We start from the raw sequence: 22,063 nt of genomic DNA, 5'->3' as shown, positions 1-22,063 counted from the left end.
GCCCAATACCCTTGGGGGGGCCCACTCGGCCGCCGAGTGGTGACACAGCCGTCATGGCTCCTTCAGGAGTAGAAAACCCTGCCAGAGCGTTGCCGACTGCCTTGCCGGGGATTCCGCTCCTAACAGAAGCCCCTGTCTAGGGACCGTATCCCTCCCTCTCCCTGGTATTGCCACACAGCCCCCCTCCCAGGTAGTGCCAACCAGCCCCCCTCTCTGTAGGTAGTGCCTTTGGGGCTCCCTCTAAGAGTGGAATCCCCAGCCAGAGCATTGCCAACGCTCTGGCCGGGTATTCCACTCCTAGATGGAGCCCCTGACGTGACTGTCGATATATGGAAAGTGATGTCAGAGGCTTCTGGTGAGGAGTCCCCGGCCAGAGCATTGCTGACGCCCTGGCCGGGGATTCTGCTCCTGGAGGAGCCGCTGACGTCACTACCCATATATGGACAGTGACGTCAGGGACTCCTCCCGGAGAGGAATCCCCAGCCAGAGTGTCAGCAATGCTCTGGCTGGGAATTCCACTCCTAGAGGGAGCCCCAAAGGCGCTACCTACAGGGAGGGGGGCTGTGCGGTGCTACCATGGAAGGGGGGGTCTGTGCGGCAGTACCTACGAAGGGGGCTTTGATGCACTACCTACGAGGGCACTGTGGCACTATCTACGGAGGGCACACTGGCATTATCTAAAAAGGTGCTGCCCAGTCTTGTCATTCATGTGTCTTCCAAACGCTGCCAACTCAGCAGCCAGACTGCATTTAGCGACACTTAAAGAGGCTCTGTCATCACGTTATAAGTGGCCTATCTTATACATAATATGATCGGCGCTGTAATGTAGATTACAGCAGTGTTTTTTATTTAGAAAAACAATCAACTAGTTATGACCTATTTTAGCTTTATGCTAATGAGTTTCTTAATGGACAACTGGGCGTGTTTTACTTTTTGACCAAGTGGGCCTTGTGGAGAGATGTGTATGATGCTGACCGATCAGCTTCATACACTTCTCTCCATTCATTTACACAGCACATAGCGATATAGCTATATCGCTATGTGCAGCCACATAAACACACTATAACGTTACTTTAAGGGGGGATTCACACGAGCGTGTATTCGGTCCGTGCGGGCCGCGTGGTTTTCACGCGGCACGCATGGACCAATACAAGTCTATGGGGCAGTACAGACAGTCCGTGCTTTTTGCGCAGCGTTTGTCTGCTGCGCAAAAAGCGCGACCGGTTCAATAACTCTGCGTATTTCGCGCATCACGCACCCATTGAAGTCAATGGGTGCGTGAAAACCACGCAGGTTGCACGGAAGCACTTCCGTGCGAACCGACTGAAACAGCGCACCAGCTGTCAAAAGGATGAATGTAAACAGAAAAGCTGAAAGAGTTAAACTGTTTTAGCACCATGGACAGTGACTTCCGATCCCAATATACATGAACCTGTAGAAAAAAAAACGAAGTTCTGACTTACCGATAACTCCCGGCTTCTTCCTCCAGTCTGACCTCCCGGGATGACAATTCAGTCCAAGTGACAGCTCCAGCCAATCACAGGCCAAGCACAGGCTGCAGCGGTCACATGGACTGGCGCGTCATCCAGGGAGGTGGGGCCCGATGTCGAGAGGCGCGTCACCAAGGACGCGTCACCAAGGCAACGGCCGGGAAGTTCTCGGTAAGTACGAACTTTTTCTTTTTTTTTTTCAACAGGTTTTTCGATATTGTGTTCGGCATTCACTGTCGAGGGTGCTGAAAGAGTTAGCTCTTTCAGCACCTTGGACAGTGACGGGCGTCGACTAGCCTCATCTCTATGATGGCGGCTGCGCGAAAATCACGCAGCCGCGCATCATACACGGATGACACACGCAGCTGTCAAATGGTTTTTGCGCGCGCAAAACGCTGCGTTGTTTGCACGCGCAAAAACGCAACGTCCGTCTTTATCTGCCCTAAGTGTCCTGACAATGAATATACATCACCTCCAACTAGGACGGGATGTGTATTCAGAATCCTGACACTTCTGTGTGAGATTTACAGCAAGGCAAACGTAATCTAGTTTTAAGTGACAGGTTACATCGTAACCTCGTGAGACTACACTTGCCTTCCTGTAAATCTCTCACACATGCTACAGAAGTGTCAGGATTCTGAATAGACATCACGTCCTGGCTGGAGGTAATGTATATTCATTGTCAGGACACTTGAGTAACGTTATAGTGTGTTTATGTGGCTGCACGTAGTGATATCGCTATGTGCTGTGTAAATGAATGGAGAGAAGTGTATGACGCTGATTGGTCACGGATTGGTCAGCGTCATACACTTCTCTCCACAACGCCCACTTGGTCAAAAAGTAAAACACGCCCAGTTGTCCATTAAGAAACTCATTAGCATAAAACTAATATAGGTCAAAAATGATAGTTTTTCTAAATAAATTACACTGCTGTAATCTACATTACAGCACCGATTATATTATGTACAAGATAGGCCACTTATAATGTGGTGACAGAGCCTCTTTAACCCCTTGAGAACCCAGCTCATTTTGGCCTTGAGGACCAGACCCATTTTTTCAAATCTGACATGTATCACTTTATGTGGTAATAACTCCGGAATGCTTTTACCTATCCAATTGATTCTGAGATTGTTTTCTCGTGACATATTGTACTTTAGTTTAGTGCAAAAATTTGGTCGATAAATTCATTATGGTTATTTGTGAAAAACACCAACATTTAGCGAAAATATGAAGAAATTATGATTTTTCCAATTTTAAATGTATCTGCTTGTAAAACAGATAGTAATACCACACAAAATAGTTACCAATTAACATCTCCCATATGTCTACTTTATGTTTGCATCGTTTTTTGAATATCCTTTTATTTTTCTATGACCTCACAAGGCTTAGAACTTTAGCAGCAATTTCTCATATTTTTAAGAAAATTTCAAAAAGCTATTTTTTCAGGGACGAGTTCAGTTCTGAAGTGGTTTTGAGTGCCCTATATATTAGAAACCCCCATAAAACACCCCATTTTGAAAACTGCACCCCTCAAAGTATCCAAAACAGCATTCAGAAAGTGTTTCAACCCTTTAGGCGTTTTACAGGAATTGAAGGAAAGTAGAGCTGAAATTTTCAAATTTCATTTTTTTTTACAAAATTCATATGTAATACATTTTCTTCTGTACCACAGAAGGTTTTACCTGAGAAACGCAACTCAATATTTATTGCCCAGATTCTGCAGTTTCTAGAAATATCCCACATGTGGCCCTAGTGCGCTAATGGACTGAAACACAGGCCTCAGAAGCAAAGGAGCACCTCTTGGATTTTGGGGCCTCCTTTTTTCAGAATATATTTTAGGCACCATGTCAGGTTTGAAGAGGTCTTGTGGTGCCAAAACAGTGGAAACCCCCAAAAGTGACCCCCATTTTTTAAACTACACCCCTCAGGGAATTTATCTAGGGGTATAGTTAGCATTTTGACCCCACAGGTATTTTGCTATATTTTCTGGAGTTAGTCTGTGAAAATGAAAATCTACTTTTTTTTCTGGAAAAACGTAAAAATTTCTAATTTTTGCAAGAAATAAAGGAGAGAAAGCACCCCAACATTTGTAAAGCAATTTCTCGCGATTACGGAAATACCCCATATGTGGTAATAAACTGCTGTTTGGACCCACAGCAGGGCTCAGAAGGGAAGGACCCCCATTTGGATTTTGGAGCTCTGATTTTACTGGAATGGTTTTCAGTGCCGTGTCACCTTTGCAACGCCCTGGAGGGACCTAAACAGTGGAATCCACCCAAAAGTGACCCCATTTTGGAAACTATACCCCTCAAGGAATTGTTCTAGTGGTATAGTTAGCATTTTGACCCCACAGGTTTTTTGCTGAATTTTTTTGGAATTAGTCTGTGAAGATGAAAAGAGACTTTTTTTTTGAAAAAACAGAATTTTCTAATTTTTATAAGGAATAAAGGAGAAAAAGCACCTCAACATTTGTAAAGCAATTTCTCCTGATTACGGTAATACCCCATTATGTGGTAATAAACTGCTGTTTGGACCCACGTCAGGGCTCAGAAGGGACGGAGCACCATTTGGATTTTGCAGCTCAGATTTTGCTGAATTGGTTTCTGGGGGCCATGTCGCATTTGCAGAGTCCCTGAAGTACCAGTACAGTAGAAATTCCGCAGATGTGATCCCAATTTGGAGACTATACCCCTGAAAGAATTAAATTAGAGGTGTAGTGAGCATTTTGAGCCCTCAGGTGTTTTATAGATTTTATTCGAATTGGTCCGTGAAAATGAAAACATTTTTTTTTTCCAATAACCTGTAGCTTTAGCTCAGAATTTTTCATTTCCACAAGGAATACAGGAGAAAAGACACCCCAAAATGTGTTACACAATTTCTCCTGATTACGGAAATACCCCATATGTGGTTGTAAACTGCTATTTGGACATACGGCAAGGGTCTAAACGGAAAAAGTGCAATTTCGTTTTTGGAGTGGAGATTTTACAAAATTTGTTTTTGATGCCATGTTGCATTGCGCTGAGGTACCAGTACAGTGAAAACTCCCGAGAAGTGACCCCATTTAGGAAACTACACCCCTCAAGGAATTCATCTAGAAGTGTAGTGAGCATTTTGACCCCCAAAGGTTTTGCAGAAATTAGTGCACAGTGGATGTTGCAGATTGAAAATTGACATTTTCCACATATATGCTATTTCAGTGCCCAATGCGTTGGGCCCAGCTTGTACCACTGGAGACATACGCCCCATAAATTGTTAAGCGGTTCTCCAAAGTACAGTAATACCCGATATGTGGTCATAAACTGCTGTTTGGGCACACTGCCAGGCCCAGAAGGAGCGCCATTTGGCTTTTGGAGCGAAGATTTTGCTTGGTAGTAGTTTTGTTTAATGTTTTACTGGTGTTTCAGTTTATAATGTGGGGCCATATGTAAGCTGGGCGGAGTGTATCAGGGTATATGTAAGCTGGGCGGAGTACATCAGGGCATATGAAAGCTGGGCGGAGTACATCAGGGTATATGTAAGCTGGGCGGAGTACATCAGGGCATATGAAAGCTGGGCGGAGTGCATCAGGGTATATGTAAGCTGGGCGGAGTGCATCAGGGTATATGTAAGCTGGGCGGAGTGCATCAGGGTATATGTAAGCTGGGCGGAGTGCATCAGGGTATATGTAAGATGCGCGGAGTACATCAGGGCATATGTAAGCTGGGCGGAGTACATCAGGGTATATGTAAGCTGGGCGGAGTGTATCAGGGTATATGTAAACTGTGCAGAGTACATCAGGGTATATGTAAGCTATGTGGAGTACATCAGGGTATATGTAAGCTGGGCGGAGTGCAATAGGTCATAATAGGATGATGTAATAATGGGGAGAATGAATAATAAAATTAATTATCCATGGATAGCGACGTACGCTTTGAACCAATCCTTCATGCACAGGCCGGATTATTGGGTGCAGGAGTCGCACTTCTAAAGGGTGTCTGTGGTGTTGTACATAATATCCGCACTCCAGTATTGCCTAATCTTTGACTTCTTCACTAGCCCCATATGTAGCACAGACCCCAAAATGTCATAGTTTCCGCTGCATTTACAGGGTCTACCAGTGGGGGCTGCAAATGATGACGTGGGGTTTTAGGTGAAGAACTGCTGCAGATATAAATTAGTCTGGGCCGTCGTTTTGCATTATTGCGTTCCAAGAGTCATAACTTTTTATTTTTCCGTTGACGAGCTATGTGAGTGCTTGATTTTCATGGAACGAGCTGTCGTTTTTATTAGTATCATGGGGTACATGCGATAATTTGATCAGTTTTTATTCCATTTTTTCTGACGTGAGGAGACCAAATACCAGAAATTCTTTCACTATTTTTTTTATAATTTTTTACCGGCGTTCTCTGTGCAGTATAAACAACATGTTTACTTTATTCTGCGGTTCGATACGATTATGGCAATACCAAATTTATATAGTTTTTATATGTTTTACTACTTTTACAAAAAAAAACAACTTTTTTTTCTAAATAAAATGTTTTAGTGTCACCATGTCCTGAGAGCCGTAACTTTTTTATTTTTTTGTCGACGGAGCTTTGTGAGGGCTTGTTTTTTGCGTGACACACTGTAGTTTTTATTGGTACCATGTTTGGCTACGCGCGACTTTTTGATCACTTTTTATTCCATTTTTTTGGAAACAACGTGACCAAAAAAGGTAATTCTGCCATTGTTTTTTATGGTATTTTTTTTACAGTGTTCACCGTGCGGGATAAATAATATGATATTTTTTTAGGTCCGGCCAATACGAACGCGGCGATACCTATTATGTCTAGCTTTTGTCTTTTTTTTTCATTTTTTTTCTAATTTATAAAGGGCTTGATCAGGGAAACAAGGCGATTATTGTTTTTATTACGTAAAACTTGTATTTATTTATTTATCAAAAACTTTTTTTTCACTTTTTATTTTACACATACTAGGGGACTGGAAGATCTGATCTTCTGATCCCCTGCACAATACACTGCACTACTTCTGTATGTACTGATGTAGTGCAGTGTATTGTAACTGTCACTTTACAACTGACAGTTGAGTCTATTACGTCCTGCCTTGGGCAGGACCTAATAGGCTCCCGTACCTGGCAACCAGGAAGCCGTTGCTAGGCTTCCTGGTTGCCATTGCAACCATCAGAACCCCGCGATTGTACCCGGTGGGGGCGCAATGGGGTGCAGAGGGAGCCCCCTCCCTCTGTATCAATCACTTAAATGCCGCTGTCGCTATTGACAGCGGCATTTAAGGGGTTAAACTACAGCGATCGGAGAGGACAGTGATCGCTGTAGTTGCAGTGGGATGTCGGCTGTATATTACAGCCGACATCCGATGAAGATGGAGCGAGCACAGCTCCTGTGCCCGCTTCATCCTCAGGGCGTTACTATACGCCCATTTTCGGGAAGGGGTTAATAAAAATAGTGTGTTTTTTTTACACCGCTTTCTCTGATCTCCTCACGTATCTCACAGAAGTGAGGAGATCAGAGAAAGTGACAGGAGCTTTCTCCTGCAGACGACGTCACAGACGGCTGTGATTGGTCAGTCTTCAGAGACTGACCAATCACAGCAATCGCCGGCATTGGGGACTGCTAATTGGTCCCCAGGCCGGTAGCAGAGACGGTTAGCTGTCAATGACAGCTGCCACCGCTGTTATGTCACTGTGATTTCACATAGTGACAGTTTATTCCTGCGCCGTAATAGTACGGCGAAGGTACGCTGGAATAAGCGGCCAGCGACGTACTATTACGGCGAAGGTACGCAAGGGGTTAAACTGGAAAACTGGATTGTTAAAATAAGCATGTGGAGCAAATTTCCGGTAAGTTTAAACCGAGCGGTATTATACTAATGTAGTATCATTATAGTAGTTCAAATAAATAATGGATTAACAATATTTTGTATTGTATCAAATTTGAAAGTAATGCGGCCCGTCAACTTCAGTTTATCTATGTGCCGCCCATTTATCCGGCTGAGTTTGAGACCCCTTCTTTAGGCTATGCTCACATCCTGGTATGAGAGATACAACCTATAGCAGGCGTCTCTTATAACCGTCTACCTATATCTGATATCATTTAGGAGAATTTTTTTTTTTACCAAATTCCTCAAAGGAAAATTGTTTAAGCTGTGTGAGGTTTGAGGGGTTTCCTGCATGCACAGGTTGTTTTTAAAGCTGATTGACTCTGCCCTGCTGGCTTTTAAAACAAATCATGCCTTTAGCGCCCCTAACCGTTCAGAAAAGCTGTCGTATGTGTGTACATGAGGAATAACACTATTTCTGGCCATTAGACAGTATGACTCGCTTATTCTCCTTTTTCCCTGAGCTAGTGAGTGGAGCCTAACTGCTATAATGTCTTTCATACACCGCGCACACAAAGAAGTGAACATCCTGCTCTCCTTTCTGTCACATATATAGAAGCTGTCGCAACATGGAGGACATTATACAGCAGCATAGCTGTGAATTCGGCACTGTAGTGAGAGAGCACACTTAGGGTATGAATACCTATATATATATATATATATATATATATATATATATATATATATATATATATATATATATATATATACACAGACCGAACCGCAATTGTTTACAATAGACGTCCGCACATATCAAAAAAAGATGAAGAATAAATACCCATAACTGTATGTGAGGACATATAGCACATTCAAAAAGGAAAAAAATACAACACCAAGTACATAATTGTACTATGTAATAATATCAATACTTTATTATAATGCACATAAAAACATATTGGCCATCAGGACCTAAAATACAAGAAACAATTTAAAAATGCATGAATGTGGAGAACAATGAGGCTATTACAAGTAAATAATACTCCGCAAACTAGAGAGTAATATGCAATGTAATTACACTGGAGGTAACTCTAGAGGACATGCGATATATAGGAATACAAGAAATTTTACAAAAAACATTTGTAGGCCTATTATGCAACATACTGGTTGGTATTGTTTCTGGGACCGGTTATGATCTGCGGTGACTCCCTGGTTACTATATATATTCATACTTGCATTCATACCAGCATGGGTTGACTATCTCTCTGTATACTCTATTTTGGGTTCATTATTTGTGCTTTTGTTCAGGCGTGTTTCCACGCATCACATGGGTGGTTTTTGTACAATTTCTTGTATTCCTATATATCGCATGTCCTCTAGAGTTACCTCCAGTGTAATTACATTGCATATTACTCTCTAGTTTGCGGAGTATTATTTACTTGTAATAGCCTCATTGTTCTCCACATTCATGCATTTTTAAATTGTTTCTTGTATTTTAGGACCTGATGGCCAATATGTTTTTATGTGCATTATAATAAAGTATTGATATTATTACATAGTACAATTGTGTACTTGGTGTTGTATTTTTTTCCTTTTTGGATGTGTGAGATGTCCTCACATACAGTTATGGGTATTTACACTCAGGGTATGTTCACACGAGGTCATTACGTCCGTAATTGACGGACGTATTTCGGCCGCAAGTACCGGACCGAACACCGTGCAGGGAGCCGGGCTCCTAGCATCATAGTTATGTACGACGCTAGGAGTCCCTGCCTCGCTGCCGGACAACTGTCCCCTACTGAAAACATGATTACAGTACGGGACAGTAGTTCCACGGAGAGGCAGGGACTCCTAGCATCGTACATAACTATGATGCTAGGAGCCCGGCTCCCTGCAGTGTGTTCGGCCCGGTACTTGCGGCTGAAATTCGTCCGTCAATTACGGACGTAATGACCTCGTGTAAACATACCCTTAGGGTATGTTCACACGCAGTGGTTTCAGACGTAATTCGAGCCGTTTACGCCTCCAATTACGCCTGAAAAAACTGCACCATTATGCCACCAAACATCTGCCCATTGCTTGCAATGGGATTTACGGTGTTCTGTTCCCACGAGGCTTAATTTTACACGTCGCTGTCTAAATACGGCACGTAAAAAGACAGCCGCGAAAAAGTAGTGCATGTCACTTCTTGGAATGTTTTTTTTTTTGGAGCCGTTTTTCATTGACTCCATTAAAAAACGGCTCCAATAACGGCCGTAAAATACGCAGCGAAAAACGCGAGTTGCTACAAAAACGTCTGAAAATCAGGAGCTGTTTTCGCTTGAAAACCGCTCTGGATTTTCAGACGTATTTTGCCAAGCATGTGAACATACCCTTACTAGAAAGCTGTTGCAGCTTCTCTGTGTCACACTTTCACTAAAAAAGCTGATTGTCTGTCTCACCTTGAGTGAGGGAGGCAGGAAAGGGGAGAAAAAGGCATTTTTCTCTAATAAGATATACTACGAAACCCTTACCATGTTACAAATTACAATGATGACCCTGCTGACGAACAAAACGTTTTCCTTTTATATAGGTGACTGTGCTGTCTATCTTTGAGAGACTTTTAATGGCAGACTAGATGGACTTCCGCCAGGACAGCCCTCTCTGGGCCACTTAGCTGATACTCTACCCACTATTCCACATGATTGTGACTCTTACCTGTTAGGAAGTAGATTCCGGTGACACATTACATGTCACTCAGTCCACACGGATGGTATCCCCTGCTCTTTATTGTCTTTTGGCCAGGTGTCCGGAGTGTGGCACTTATACGTGATAAAACACCCTCCCCCCCCCCTTCGGTGCGTTTTTGTTGTGTTTTTATCATGCGTTTTTTGTTTTTGATAGGTGAACTCTCATGCCTCTCAATGGGAGTTCATCAACCAAAACAAAAAAAAAACATGCTATAAACGCAACAAAAAAGTGTTAGGCTATGTTCACACGGGGTATTTTGCCGAGTTTTTTGACGCGGAAACCGCGTCGCAAAACTCGGCAGAAACGGCCCGAGAACGCCTCCCATTGATTTCAATGGGAGGCGTCGGCGTCTTTTTCCCGCGAGCAGTAAAACTGCCTCGCGGGAAAAAGAAGCGACATGCCCTATCTTCGGGCGCTTCCGCCTCCGACCTCCCATTGACTTCAATGGGAGGCAGGAGAAAGCGTATTTCTCGCTGTTTTATGCCCGCGGCGCTCAATGGCCGCGGGCGAAAAACGGCGCGATAATTGCCGCGAAAATCGGCGTGCAGGGAGAGGAATATCTGCCTCAAAGTTCCAAACGGAATTTTGAGGCAGATATTCCTCCCCCAAAATACTCCGTGTGAACATAGCCTTAGTGGTCTGTAAATCCCAACTGTGCGCATTATTCAGCGAGTGTCCCAGCACCATTGATATGAGTGCTGTTATTTCTTATTCAATGTTATAAAACCTAATTACAAATTGTATTCTCCCTTACTTTAGCATACTTTTATTTTACATCTGTTCAAAATAGATCCTGTTTAACAAGGGCTTGTCACTAGCAGGTCTGTACTGCCCGTGACTGTTCGAAAGTTCTTCGGGCTCATTCAGATGAGCATATTATACGTCCGTGTGCTGTCTGTTAAAAAATCGGACAGCACACGCAATTCATGCAATTTAATGGGGCTTGTTTTAATTGGCCCTGTGAAGGGTCAGTGAAAAAATAGGACATGTCCATTTTCACGGATCCCTCAATAGACTCAAGTCTATGAGGGATCTGTGATAACTGGTCCCGCACTGGTGTGACTCGGACGTGAAAAATTTAAGTTTTTCACGTCCGAGTTTACGCTCGTCCGTCTGAATAAGCCCTGAGGGTATGTGCACACACACTAATTACGTCCGTAATTGACGGACGTATTTCGGCCGCAAGTCCCGGACCGAACACAGTGCAAGGAGCCGGGCTCCTAGCATCATACTTATGTACGACGCTAGGAGTCCCTGCCTTGCTGCAGGACAACTGTCCCGTAGTATTACAGTACGGGACAGTTGTCCTGCAGCGAGGCAGGGACTTCTAGCATCGTACATAAGTATGATGCTAGGAGCCCGGCTCCTTGCACTGTGTTCGGTCCGGGACTTGCGGCCGAAATACGTCCGTCAATTACGGACGTAATTAGTGTGTGTGCACATACCCTTAAATTGGATCTTTCATAATACTATGCTGCCCTGTTTAAGACCAGCATAGTATAGAGACAGGTCTTCTGCACTATTAGCCTAAATGGCACAACAAAATATTGTGCTGTTTGGCTAATAGAGCCTAAGGCTCTATTCTTACGGCGTTTGCAGTGTATGTTTGACATAAGCAACAGAAAACTCCTTCAAAAACATGCATACCATGTGGTATGAATTTTAATTACAATGGCGGTCAATAGGACATATGCCACTGTATGCCTATACATTGTCGTATGTCGGAGGCCTCCTTAAAGGAGGGAAGCATAGTATACCATTCGACTTTAAGAAGGATAGTTGGAAAATCACAAATTACTGCCAATTTCAGTTTGCAGATCTAGTAATAAAGTAATAAAATATTTATTTTCTTAACCAGACAGTGTGTACACGCCAAGACCACATACATGTGCTTCTCATTTAACCTTGCATAACCAGCATTGATGGACCTATTTGTTGGCTATCTTTTAGCTCAATCATATTTCTAATCGTGGTGCTGTCTCGACGCGCTTGTCGTCCCGTCCCCCCGCTCCCTTTACGACCTAGTGTCACTTCTAGGTGAATATAATTTTTTTTTAAATCATGTTAACACTGCTTACGCTTCGTTCCCATCTGTGTCAGGGCTCCGTTCAGGCGTTCCATCTGAGCTTTCTGACAGAACGGAACCTAGTCTGAGGCCTCGTTTACACGAACGTATTATACGCGCGTGCGACGCGCGTGCTTTGCACGCATGTCGTACGCACCTATATTAGTCAATGGGGCTGTTTAGACGATGCGTGAATTGCGCTCATTGCGTGTGCGCAGAAAAAAACTCACGACATGTTCTATAATCGTGCGTTTTTCGCGCACTCACGCACCCATTGAAGTCAATGGGTGCGTGAAAACCACGCATGCCGCACGGAAGCACTTCCGTGCGAACTGCGTGATTCGCGCAAGAGCTGTCAAACTCCTGAATGTAAACAGAAAAGCACCACGTGCTTTTCTGTTTACAAACATCCAAACGGAGTGTCAAATTCGAGATGAGCGCCCCGAACTTCACCGGGTTCGGCCAAACTCGTTTTGACCGAAACCGGTAAAAAATGTTCGGGTACGCGACGTCAGGAGACAGTCACTGTCCACGGTGCTGAAAGCGTTAAACTGGTTCAGCACCATGGACAGTGACTTCCGCTCCGAAAATCCATGAACCTGTAAAAAAAAAAAGACGTTCTGACTTACCGATAACTCCGGTCCGACCTCCCGGGATGACAGTTCAGTCCAAATGACAGCTGCAGCCAATCACAGGCCAAGCACAGGCTGCAGCCAATCACAGGCTGCAGCGGTCTCATGGACTGCGGCGTCATCCTGGGAGGTGGGGCCGGATGGCAAGAGAGGGACGCGTCACCAAGGCAACGGCCGGGAGCCCGGACTGGGGGAAGCAGGAAGTTCTTGGTAAGTATGAAAGTCTTTTTTTATTCACAGGTTGGTGTATATTGTGATCGGCATTCACTGTCGCGGGTGCTGAAAGAGTTACTGCCGATCAGTTAGCTCTTTCAGCACCTTGGACAGTGACGGGCCTCGACTACCTCATCTCTATGATGGCGGCTGCGTGAAAATCACGCAGCCGCGCATCATGACACACGGAGCTGTCAAATGCCTTTTGCGCGTTTAAAACGCAACAAGGCTGCGTATACGCAGTGCATACGCCATGCATACGCGCGCAAAACGCAGCGTTTTTTGCGCGCGCAAAACGCATACGCTCGTGTAAATGAGGCCTGAAACAAATGGAAACTAGGTTTCCGTTTGCATCATCATTGATTTCAATGGCGACGGATCCGGTGCAAATTGTTTCTGTTTGTCTCCGTTGTGCAAGGGTTCCGTTGTTTTGACAGAATGAATGGTGCAGTCTACTACGGTATTGCTTCTGTCAAAACGACCGAACCCTTGCACAACGGAGACTAAGGAAACCTTTTGCACCGGATCCGTCACCATTGAAATCAATGGCAATGCAAACGGAAACCTATGGTTTCCATTTGTTTCAGTCAGGGTTCCGTTCATGGGTTCCCTCTGAGGGAAAGTTTACTTAGATCGTGGCTGTTTAACCCGTTAATGGCCGTGGTCAATAGTGACCGTGGCATTTAACTTGTTTAGAGGGAGGGTGCAAATGCAATCGCGGGCCTCCGATGGGGTTTAATGGCAGCTGGGAGCCTGATCACAGCCCCCAGGTCTGCCCTGGGCATATGCCAATTAGGACGTCAGATTAGGATTGCCTGTTAGATTTACACTGACAGGCAATAATGTTTTGGTATACGAAGTATACCAAAGCATTATAGCAGCGATCTAATGATCGCACAGTAAAGTCCCCTAGTGGGACTAAAATAATAAGTAAGTAATGTGAAATAAAAATTATTAATAATTACAGTAAAAAAATAAAACCATTTTCCATAAAAAGTGGTTTTATTTAATAAAAGCGAAAAAATAAATAAAAGTACACACATATGGTATCGCCCTGACCATAATGACTCAATCAATAAAGTTAATATGTAATTTAAACTGCAAGGTGAACACTGTAAAAAAAAAAAAAAACGCAAAAAAACTATGCCGAAATAATTTTATTTCTATTGCCCCCCAAAAAGTCAATAAAAGTTAATCAATAAGTCCCATGTACCCCAGAACAATACCAATCAAAACTACATCTCGTCCCGGCAAGAAACAAACCCAAAAAATCACTACATTCATGGAAAAATAAAAAAATTACGGCTCTTGGAAAGCGACGATGCAAAAACAAATAATTTTAGTTAGTGTTTTTATTGTGCAAAAGTCGTAAAACATAAAAAAAATCCTACATATCTGGTATTGTCATAATCGTGCCGACCCATAGAGTAAAGGTAACGTGTTATTTACGCCGCACAGTGAATAGCATCAATTTAAAGCGCATAGAACAATGGCGGAAATTTCAGGGGGTTTTTCTATTCCTCGAAAAAAAGTTAATAAAAGTTATTCAAAAAATATGTACCCCAAAATGGTGCCATTGAAAAGTCCAACTAATCCTGCAAAAAGCAATTTATATTATTGTCTAGCGTTACATTCACAACTTTGCTTGTTGCTATTTGAAACGCATGATAAGCTTGTTAAGATTCACATTAGCGGGGTTCCTATTATGGGGTGGAGTTAATCAGAGTATTGTACAGTGTCTCGTGAAAAATACAACATTAGATCACAAGTCACCATACACACACTGCGTCAGCTGGGAAATTCTAGCTCTGAAACCTGCAGCATTGTGAATTCAGCTCTAGACTATAATAAAGACTGGAATCCAGGAACAATACTGGGTAATACTATAGATTTCCAAAGTTACTTAGATAATTATAATACATATAAAGTTAACTCCTAATGCAATATGGTAACGGGTTAGGTACTGGCCCGAAAGAACACCCTCCCTCTTAGTATAAATGCAACTCAAAACTAGATATTTAAAGCAGAGAGAAAACAGAGTATGAAGCCATATTTATAAAGCTAACAAATTTTATTTAATCACATAAAATAAGACAAACATTTTAAGAAGGTACAAAATGATTGGAGAGACTCTATCGTGTTACACGGTAAAACAGGAATACAGATCATCCATATAATAGTACTACAGTCCCTACAATGAGGGTATATGGAATGGGCAATAGGTAATCCTATAAATGGCTAATCCCTCATATAAAGACCCGTTAGATAGTGGACACAGTGGTCCTGGGAGAAGTTAGGGAAAACCTGAGTTTGATTAAAAACATGCTAATGGTGGAACTTGTATTAAAGAAATGAAGCAAAGCTGAGTTTCTCGCTAAGACCAAAAGGGGTCATAGATCCCAATTTAACAATCCATTTGCACTCTTTGTGCCAGTACCTTCTTCAAATTACCCCCCCTGATGCCACAATGTATGCGTTCAATTCCACGAACCTTCAAGGATTTTGGGTTACAGCCATGATATCGTTTAAAGTGCCTTGGCAGGGTTTTTAACTGTGTGAGGTCATGTATGTTGTTAGCTCCGGCAATGTCTCGCACATGTTCTCTAGTACGCAACCACATTTCTCTAGATGTCAAGCCTATGTAGACCTTTGGACATCCACATAGTGCGTAGTAGACCACATGTGTGGTACTGCAAGAGATATAGTCTCTTATTACAAAGGATCTTTTCCCATCCACTTACCTGAAGTTCGTCGCTCTGCTCACATTAGGGCATGCTATACAATCCCCACAAGGGTAACAACCCACTCTTGGTCCCTGTGATCCAAATGGGATTTGTGTTTTTCGGTATATAATTGCTTTTGACCAAGAGATCCCTGAGGTTCCTGCTTATCTTTGCCGTCATCATGGGTTTCTCAGCCAAACAAAGAGCCAAAACTGGTTTGGATCTTAGGACAGACCAGTGTCACCCTAGGATTGTCCTCATCCTCTCCCATTGGCTGGTAAATGTTGTTATAAACCGTACCCCGGTTTCTCTGGTTCGATGGACTTTGTTTCTTAGTAGGTCATTGCGTGATATTTGTTTAACCCTATTGTACCCGGACCGAATTGTCCTTCTACTATATACTCTATTCTCAAACCTAGATCGAAGGTCCTCAGATTATTGTTCAAAAAGACAGTCAGCGGGGCAGATCCGCCTCATCCCGAGGAACTGACCAACCAGGATGGCTTTAATTGTGGCACGTGTGTGAGAGGACGAGGCATGCAGCAGTGAATTAACGGATGTAGTTTTACGAAACACCTCAGTCTGGAGAAATCCAAGCTGATCAGTGAAAATTTGTATATCCAAAAACTCAATGTGATGTCTATGAAAGGTATATGTTAGCCTGACATTGAGTTGATTAGCGTTCAACAGCTGCATGAAACTTGTCAACTCGGATTCAGATCCTTGCCACACAAAAATGACAGTCTATATAGCGTATCTAGCACTGCACATGGTCGGCGTGGGCGCCATCCCCATGGAAAACCTGCCTCTCCCAGAATCCGAGAAACAGGTTCGCATAAGACGGTGCGCACGCTGCACCCATGGCAGTGCCCCGTGTCTGGAGATAGAAATTGTCCTTAAACACAAAAAAGTTATGACTCTAAATATATTGTAGCAACTCCAGGATTAGTTCACACATTTCTCCATCCCGGTTGCTAGTCCCCAGGAAGAAGCGGACCGCCTCCAAACCGCCATGATGTCGTATACACGTATATAATGACTCGACGTCTGCGGTTACAAGATACATATCTGGTTCTATTTGAATCCCATCAATCCTCCCTAAGACGTCCGTCGTGTCTTTTACATAAGATGGTAACTCCGTGACTAGTGGTTTTAAATAATAATCAATAAAGTTGCATATAGGGTCACATAGACCTTCCATACCTGACACGATAGGACGTCCCGGGGGGTCCGTGGGGTTTTTGTGAACGTTTGGCAAGAAATACAGAGTGGGACTCTTGGGATCGTTGGTCATAAGTCCTTCATAGATTTTTTTTGGCAATGATCCTCTTATCCAGGGCTCGATTTTAGAATTTTAACCAGTTCTGAGGAAAATGAAGACAGTGGGTTAAATGTGAATTTGGCATACGCCTGTTTATCCCGCAATACTCTAAAAGCTTCCTTCTCGTATTTTTCTGTCGGCCAGACCACAATGTTGCCCCCCCCTTATCTGCGGCCTTGATGACGACATCATCAAAGGATTGAAGCTCTCTCAGATCCTTCCTCTGAGGAGCTGTTAAATTATCATTGCCCCTAGAAGTGGACAGTTGTTTAACCCCCGCCCCCCAACATCTGCAAATAGAAGGGGGTGTTTTGATCAGAGCTACATTAATCTGCAAACTCCTACTCCTGAAGGCAGCCTGGTACATCATTTTATTGAATTGATTTTCTGTGCTTTCAATAAACAAGCACATTCAGTTCACATTCAATTAAGGAGGACCTATGATGGCTGGAGAACTTTCTCTCTGAATGCAGTATGCCCAACTGTGACTCAGGAGCTCTCCTCCTCGCTGCTAAAACCTTAGATTGGAGACTCAGACCTCCTGGATATTTCAAGAGAGGTATAAAAATGTCCCAATAGTAAAGTCATTTTTATACCCTGCAGATCTCCTGACTTGATTTTTTTATTTTTTTTTTTGTTGCTGTTGAAGCAATATGTATCTCCAAGAGGAGGCAAAAGCTGGCTATATATTAAGGATTTCAGATGACTGTTTTCTGAATGACTTGTCGTTCATGGTGGGTCTGTGAAGGTTGTCGTTCTGGATGACAACTCCACAAGTTAAAACCAAAAATCGCGGATTGATCTCCGCCTGTTTCTTTGTCCTCGTCTACGCTTCTATTACTGGGATCCAGATCGGTGGTTTGGCATGATTGACCAAGAACTGCACTCGACAATGACTGAAAAAAAACCTAACACAGTAGATCAACTCTTCTACAGATATTTTTTTGGTCGGCGTCTGTCATGTCCATTTGTTTCACGAAAGGGCATTGGCATAAACTTGATCTAAATTGATATTTTCAGCCATCCAAAGTCTTTAGTGTGTGGCTAGCTTTATACTGAAATAATAAATAGATTTGAAGTGCCACTGTCCTTGAGGATAAGTTATCTGCTGCATGTTGTCAGTTAGCCCAATTTTATTTTCTGAATACAACCTCTGTGATGTGCTAGTTCATTATCTTACTTTTTATTGATTTTATATATATATATATATATCGATGGTGGTGTTTAGGACACGGTTTATAACTTTTCATAGATGACAAAATTATCTTATTAATTAAAACAATTTGGCTTTTATCCCGTGGATAAGAATTCAGTTGTCCTAAACACCAGGCTTTTCCTGAACCAGTATGAAGAACTAGAAATTAAAGTAATATTTTTACTTTTGTGACACTTTCTTTTTTTTTTTTTTTCACCAGCCAATTGCATTGAAGTTATGCTAAAAGCTCTTTGGAGCATTTTTACTTCTCTTTCCTAGAGATTTCACATAAGGACACCATAAATTCCATCAAGCGCAGCATACCACAAACTGCAACTTTTCAGCATACATCTTTAAGCTGGCCATACACTCGAATTTTTTGACAGCCAAAAAGTTTTAGACCATTTTCTGCTGCCTGAGCCTTTTAGCGACACAAACGAGCATGACCAACATTGACCAATAACCGATATCTGTGCAAGAGTTGATCTGCAGTGCTGGATTGTTTCGGTAATGCAGTCTTATAAAGTTGTTTGTGCTGATAATAAAATAAAATCCCAAGCCAGGCCACAGAGTTGAAGGCAGAGATTGGTTGGCAATTTGTCACAAGTGGGTGCTTGTTCCCGCATCGTGAAGGATATATCCATTGCTCGTATCTCGTGGTACTGACACTATACCCACGAGATCATCAGCAGGAGCACGGCTGTTATACACAGCCAGGTTAATGCCGGAATAAAAGAGTACTCCCATTCCGTCAGTTTAACCCCTTAGATGCCGCAGTCAATAGCGACTGTGGCATCTAAGATTTTTGACAGAGTAAGGGAGGGAGCTCCCTCTGTCACCCCATCGGCACACCCGTCATGCGATCACAGGGCGCCAATGGGTTTCCATGGCAGCCTGAGGCCTAATAAAGGCCCCCAGTCTGCCTTCACTAACTGCCTATTGGGCCATGCCAGAGACATGGCCTAATAGATTGCCTGTCAGTTTTACACTGACTGGCCATAAGGCTTTGGTATATGAAGTATACCAACGCATTATAACTGCAATCAGAAGATCGCCTTGTGAAGTCTCCTAGTGGGACTAGAAATAAATGTCTCGTTGATCGGCGGCCGGTGTAAAAGGACTTTTAGTTGGTGGTACGTGCTGCTTGGGGGACTTTGTGTGCGTATGTAACCAAATACATTTCCTGTGAAGCCATAACTGCCCTGCTGAATCCAGGGTGCTTGTAACTGTATTATAAAGGTCTGATAGTCCTGCACCAACGGGCACAGAGTTATCAGTTATCTGAATTTCCGCATATCATGTTATGAAATACTGCTCCAAAGCAGTGGGTTTAGACCACATTAGCTTATGAAAAGGTAGACATACAGACTATGTATAATAAAATAATAGACTTGCAAAACACATTGTGTTGTCCCTTGTCATCATTTTTGATACGAGGTAGATGTACTGTTTTCTGTTCTAGGCGCCCAATGCAATCAGCCATGATCAAAGATGGCCTAATTTTGTGGCTTGTACAAGAACTTGAGGACACGGATCATCTATCTGACTACACTGTGGAGTATTCTGTAGCACTACTCATGAACCTTTGCTTACGCAGTGCAGGTGTGTACATGTGTATTTTTCACGACTTTATTCTAGATAATTCATTTTCAGTATAATTTTTTTGTTAGATATTTAGAACACTGGTAAAAAGGTTTTTGTTTAAAGCGTATCTAATCTTTTCAAGTGACTTTTCAGAATGAGCTGTCGTGTGTGCACATGGTTAATAACTCTATTTATGACCATGATATGACTTGTATCCTGCATTTAGCAGTTTTCCATTTACAGTTTTCCCCTCTGCAGGCTCTATCTCTTATATATCCGTTTTTTCTGAGCTAGTGGTGAAATCTAACTGCTGTCATGTTTCATATACACAGCACACATAGAGAAGGGAAAATCCTGCTCCCCTATTTCTATATATCATATATAGAAGCTGCAGCAGCGTGGAGGAGAATATACAGCAGTAATGCGCAGTGTAGCTTTGAAGCCAGCACTGGCGTGACATATAACAATTACTAGAAGCTACAGCAGCATCTGTGTGTGTGTCTCTCTCTCTGCCTCTCTCCCCCTCTGCTACCCCTCCCCTCTCCAAAGACTTCTATGGGCAGTTGAAACCTAATCCTTCAGTGAGCTGATAGTCTATCATATCTTGAGGAGGCAGATTAAGCAGTAAATTCAGTGAACATTCTAGAAAAATACAGCGGTTAGCCGCTACTAAAACACACAGCGCCAACAACTGGATAAACCAGACACCAGGAGGAACAAGTGCCTGATGAAGGTCTAAATTACAACCGAAACATCGCACCAAAGCTCTGGCATCGACTATTGATAAAATAAAACTCAAAGATTTGCTAAAATCACTAACTTGTGTGCCGAATATTTCTTTTGCTACGTGATTGGGTTGGGACCCTATTCGTGCACCTACCCTGGTCTTGTGCTCTCTGAACTACCACACATTCTAGAAGGGGGTGCTTGACAAGTGCAGAAAAAGTATTTTTCCCTAATAAGGTGGATTACAAACTTTCTTATATTCACTTGTACTATTGATTTATGCAACTTTTGTTAAAAAAGTTAGTGACCATTTAATGTTCTTGTTGCAATTTGTCTTACACAGGGAAGAAAATGTGTGGTAAAAGTGCTGGCCTTGTCCTCAAAGTACTTTCTGACTTGCTAGGCCATGAGAATCATGAGGTTTGTGTGTTGTTTTTTTTGCACAATTTATGTCCTCTATATATGTATGGTTTAAGTTCATTATGTTTTTGCTGTATTTGCTAAATCTCAAAAAGAATTCCTTATATTTGGCCAACTGTTTGTCTATATAAGTAGTTTTCCATAAATATGGCCCTGGCCCATAATCGAAAAGATGTGTTTATATTATAACAAGAATTACTGTCGTTACATTGATGAACATATTGGTGATATTGTTCGCAACAAGCACGACCTTGCTCTAACACATTATTGTTGTTTTTATATATGTGGCCATCTTAAGGTAAATCCATTACAATCTAAGGCCTCATATACACATATGCAAAATGTTAACCAAATCTGCAAAGTAATTTACAGCCTAAATCAGGAGTAGATACAAGGAGGAGAAGAAGTATTAATCTTTGCAGATTTGGTCAGTATTTTTAAGCCAAACACAGGGGTAATATAATGCAATGTGTGAATGAGGAATAAGAAGGAAAAAGTAATGTTCTGTGAAGTAGACTCTTGTAGATGGAGGGTCCATCAAGTTATTATATTCATGAGGGTAGGCATCATTCTCTACTTCAAGAATGGAGCTCTTTACATGTGAGAATCAGCAAAGGATTTGCAGAGTCTTTAAATAGTTTAGACCCACTAAAATATAGAACAGCAGTTTGTTTGTTTGCTAGTTTTTTGTGTTTTACTAATTTGGACCAACTTGAGATGTGCTGAGAAAACCATGTGGGCAACCCTTATTTTGTTCAACATAGCTCTTTACTCAACTCTGCTACAATGTGAGCAGCCATGTAGGTTTTCTTTTTAATATTATATATGTATGTGTGTATATATACAATTCAGCCATAACATTAAAACCATTGACAGCTGAAGTAAATAACCTTAGTTATCTCGTCACACTGGCGCCTGTCAAGGAGTATTAGGCAGCAAGTAAACAGTCGTTGATGTGTTGGAAGCAGGAAGAATGGGCAAGTGTGAGGATCTGAGCGATTTTGGCAAAGGGCCCTATTGTGATGGCCTGACAACTGGGTTAGAGCATCTCCAATATGTCAGGTTTTTTTAGGCTGTTCCCGGTTTTCAGTGGTTCGTACCTACCAAAAGTGGTCCAAGGAAGGACAACCGGTGAACCGACAACCGGGACATG

General features: G+C 42.5%; 1 protein-coding gene across 3 annotated transcripts in view; it reads left to right on the top strand.

The window, feature by feature from the left end:
• ARMC9 (armadillo repeat containing 9) overlaps positions 1–22,063 on the top strand; it is a 190,469-nt gene that overhangs the window by 133,693 nt on the left and 34,713 nt on the right. For all 3 annotated transcript variants that reach the window (XM_075861839.1, XM_075861838.1, XM_075861840.1), the window contains 2 exons: positions 19,643–19,782; positions 20,834–20,910. In XM_075861839.1, coding sequence (XP_075717954.1) covers positions 19,643–19,782; positions 20,834–20,910 — 217 coding nt within the window. The remainder of the gene's footprint in view (positions 1–19,642; positions 19,783–20,833; positions 20,911–22,063) is intronic.

This window comes from Rhinoderma darwinii, chromosome 4, assembly GCF_050947455.1.
Source record: "Rhinoderma darwinii isolate aRhiDar2 chromosome 4, aRhiDar2.hap1, whole genome shotgun sequence".
Taxonomy (NCBI): domain Eukaryota; kingdom Metazoa; phylum Chordata; class Amphibia; order Anura; family Rhinodermatidae; genus Rhinoderma; species Rhinoderma darwinii.
This window is presented reverse-complemented; position numbering and strand designations above follow the sequence as displayed.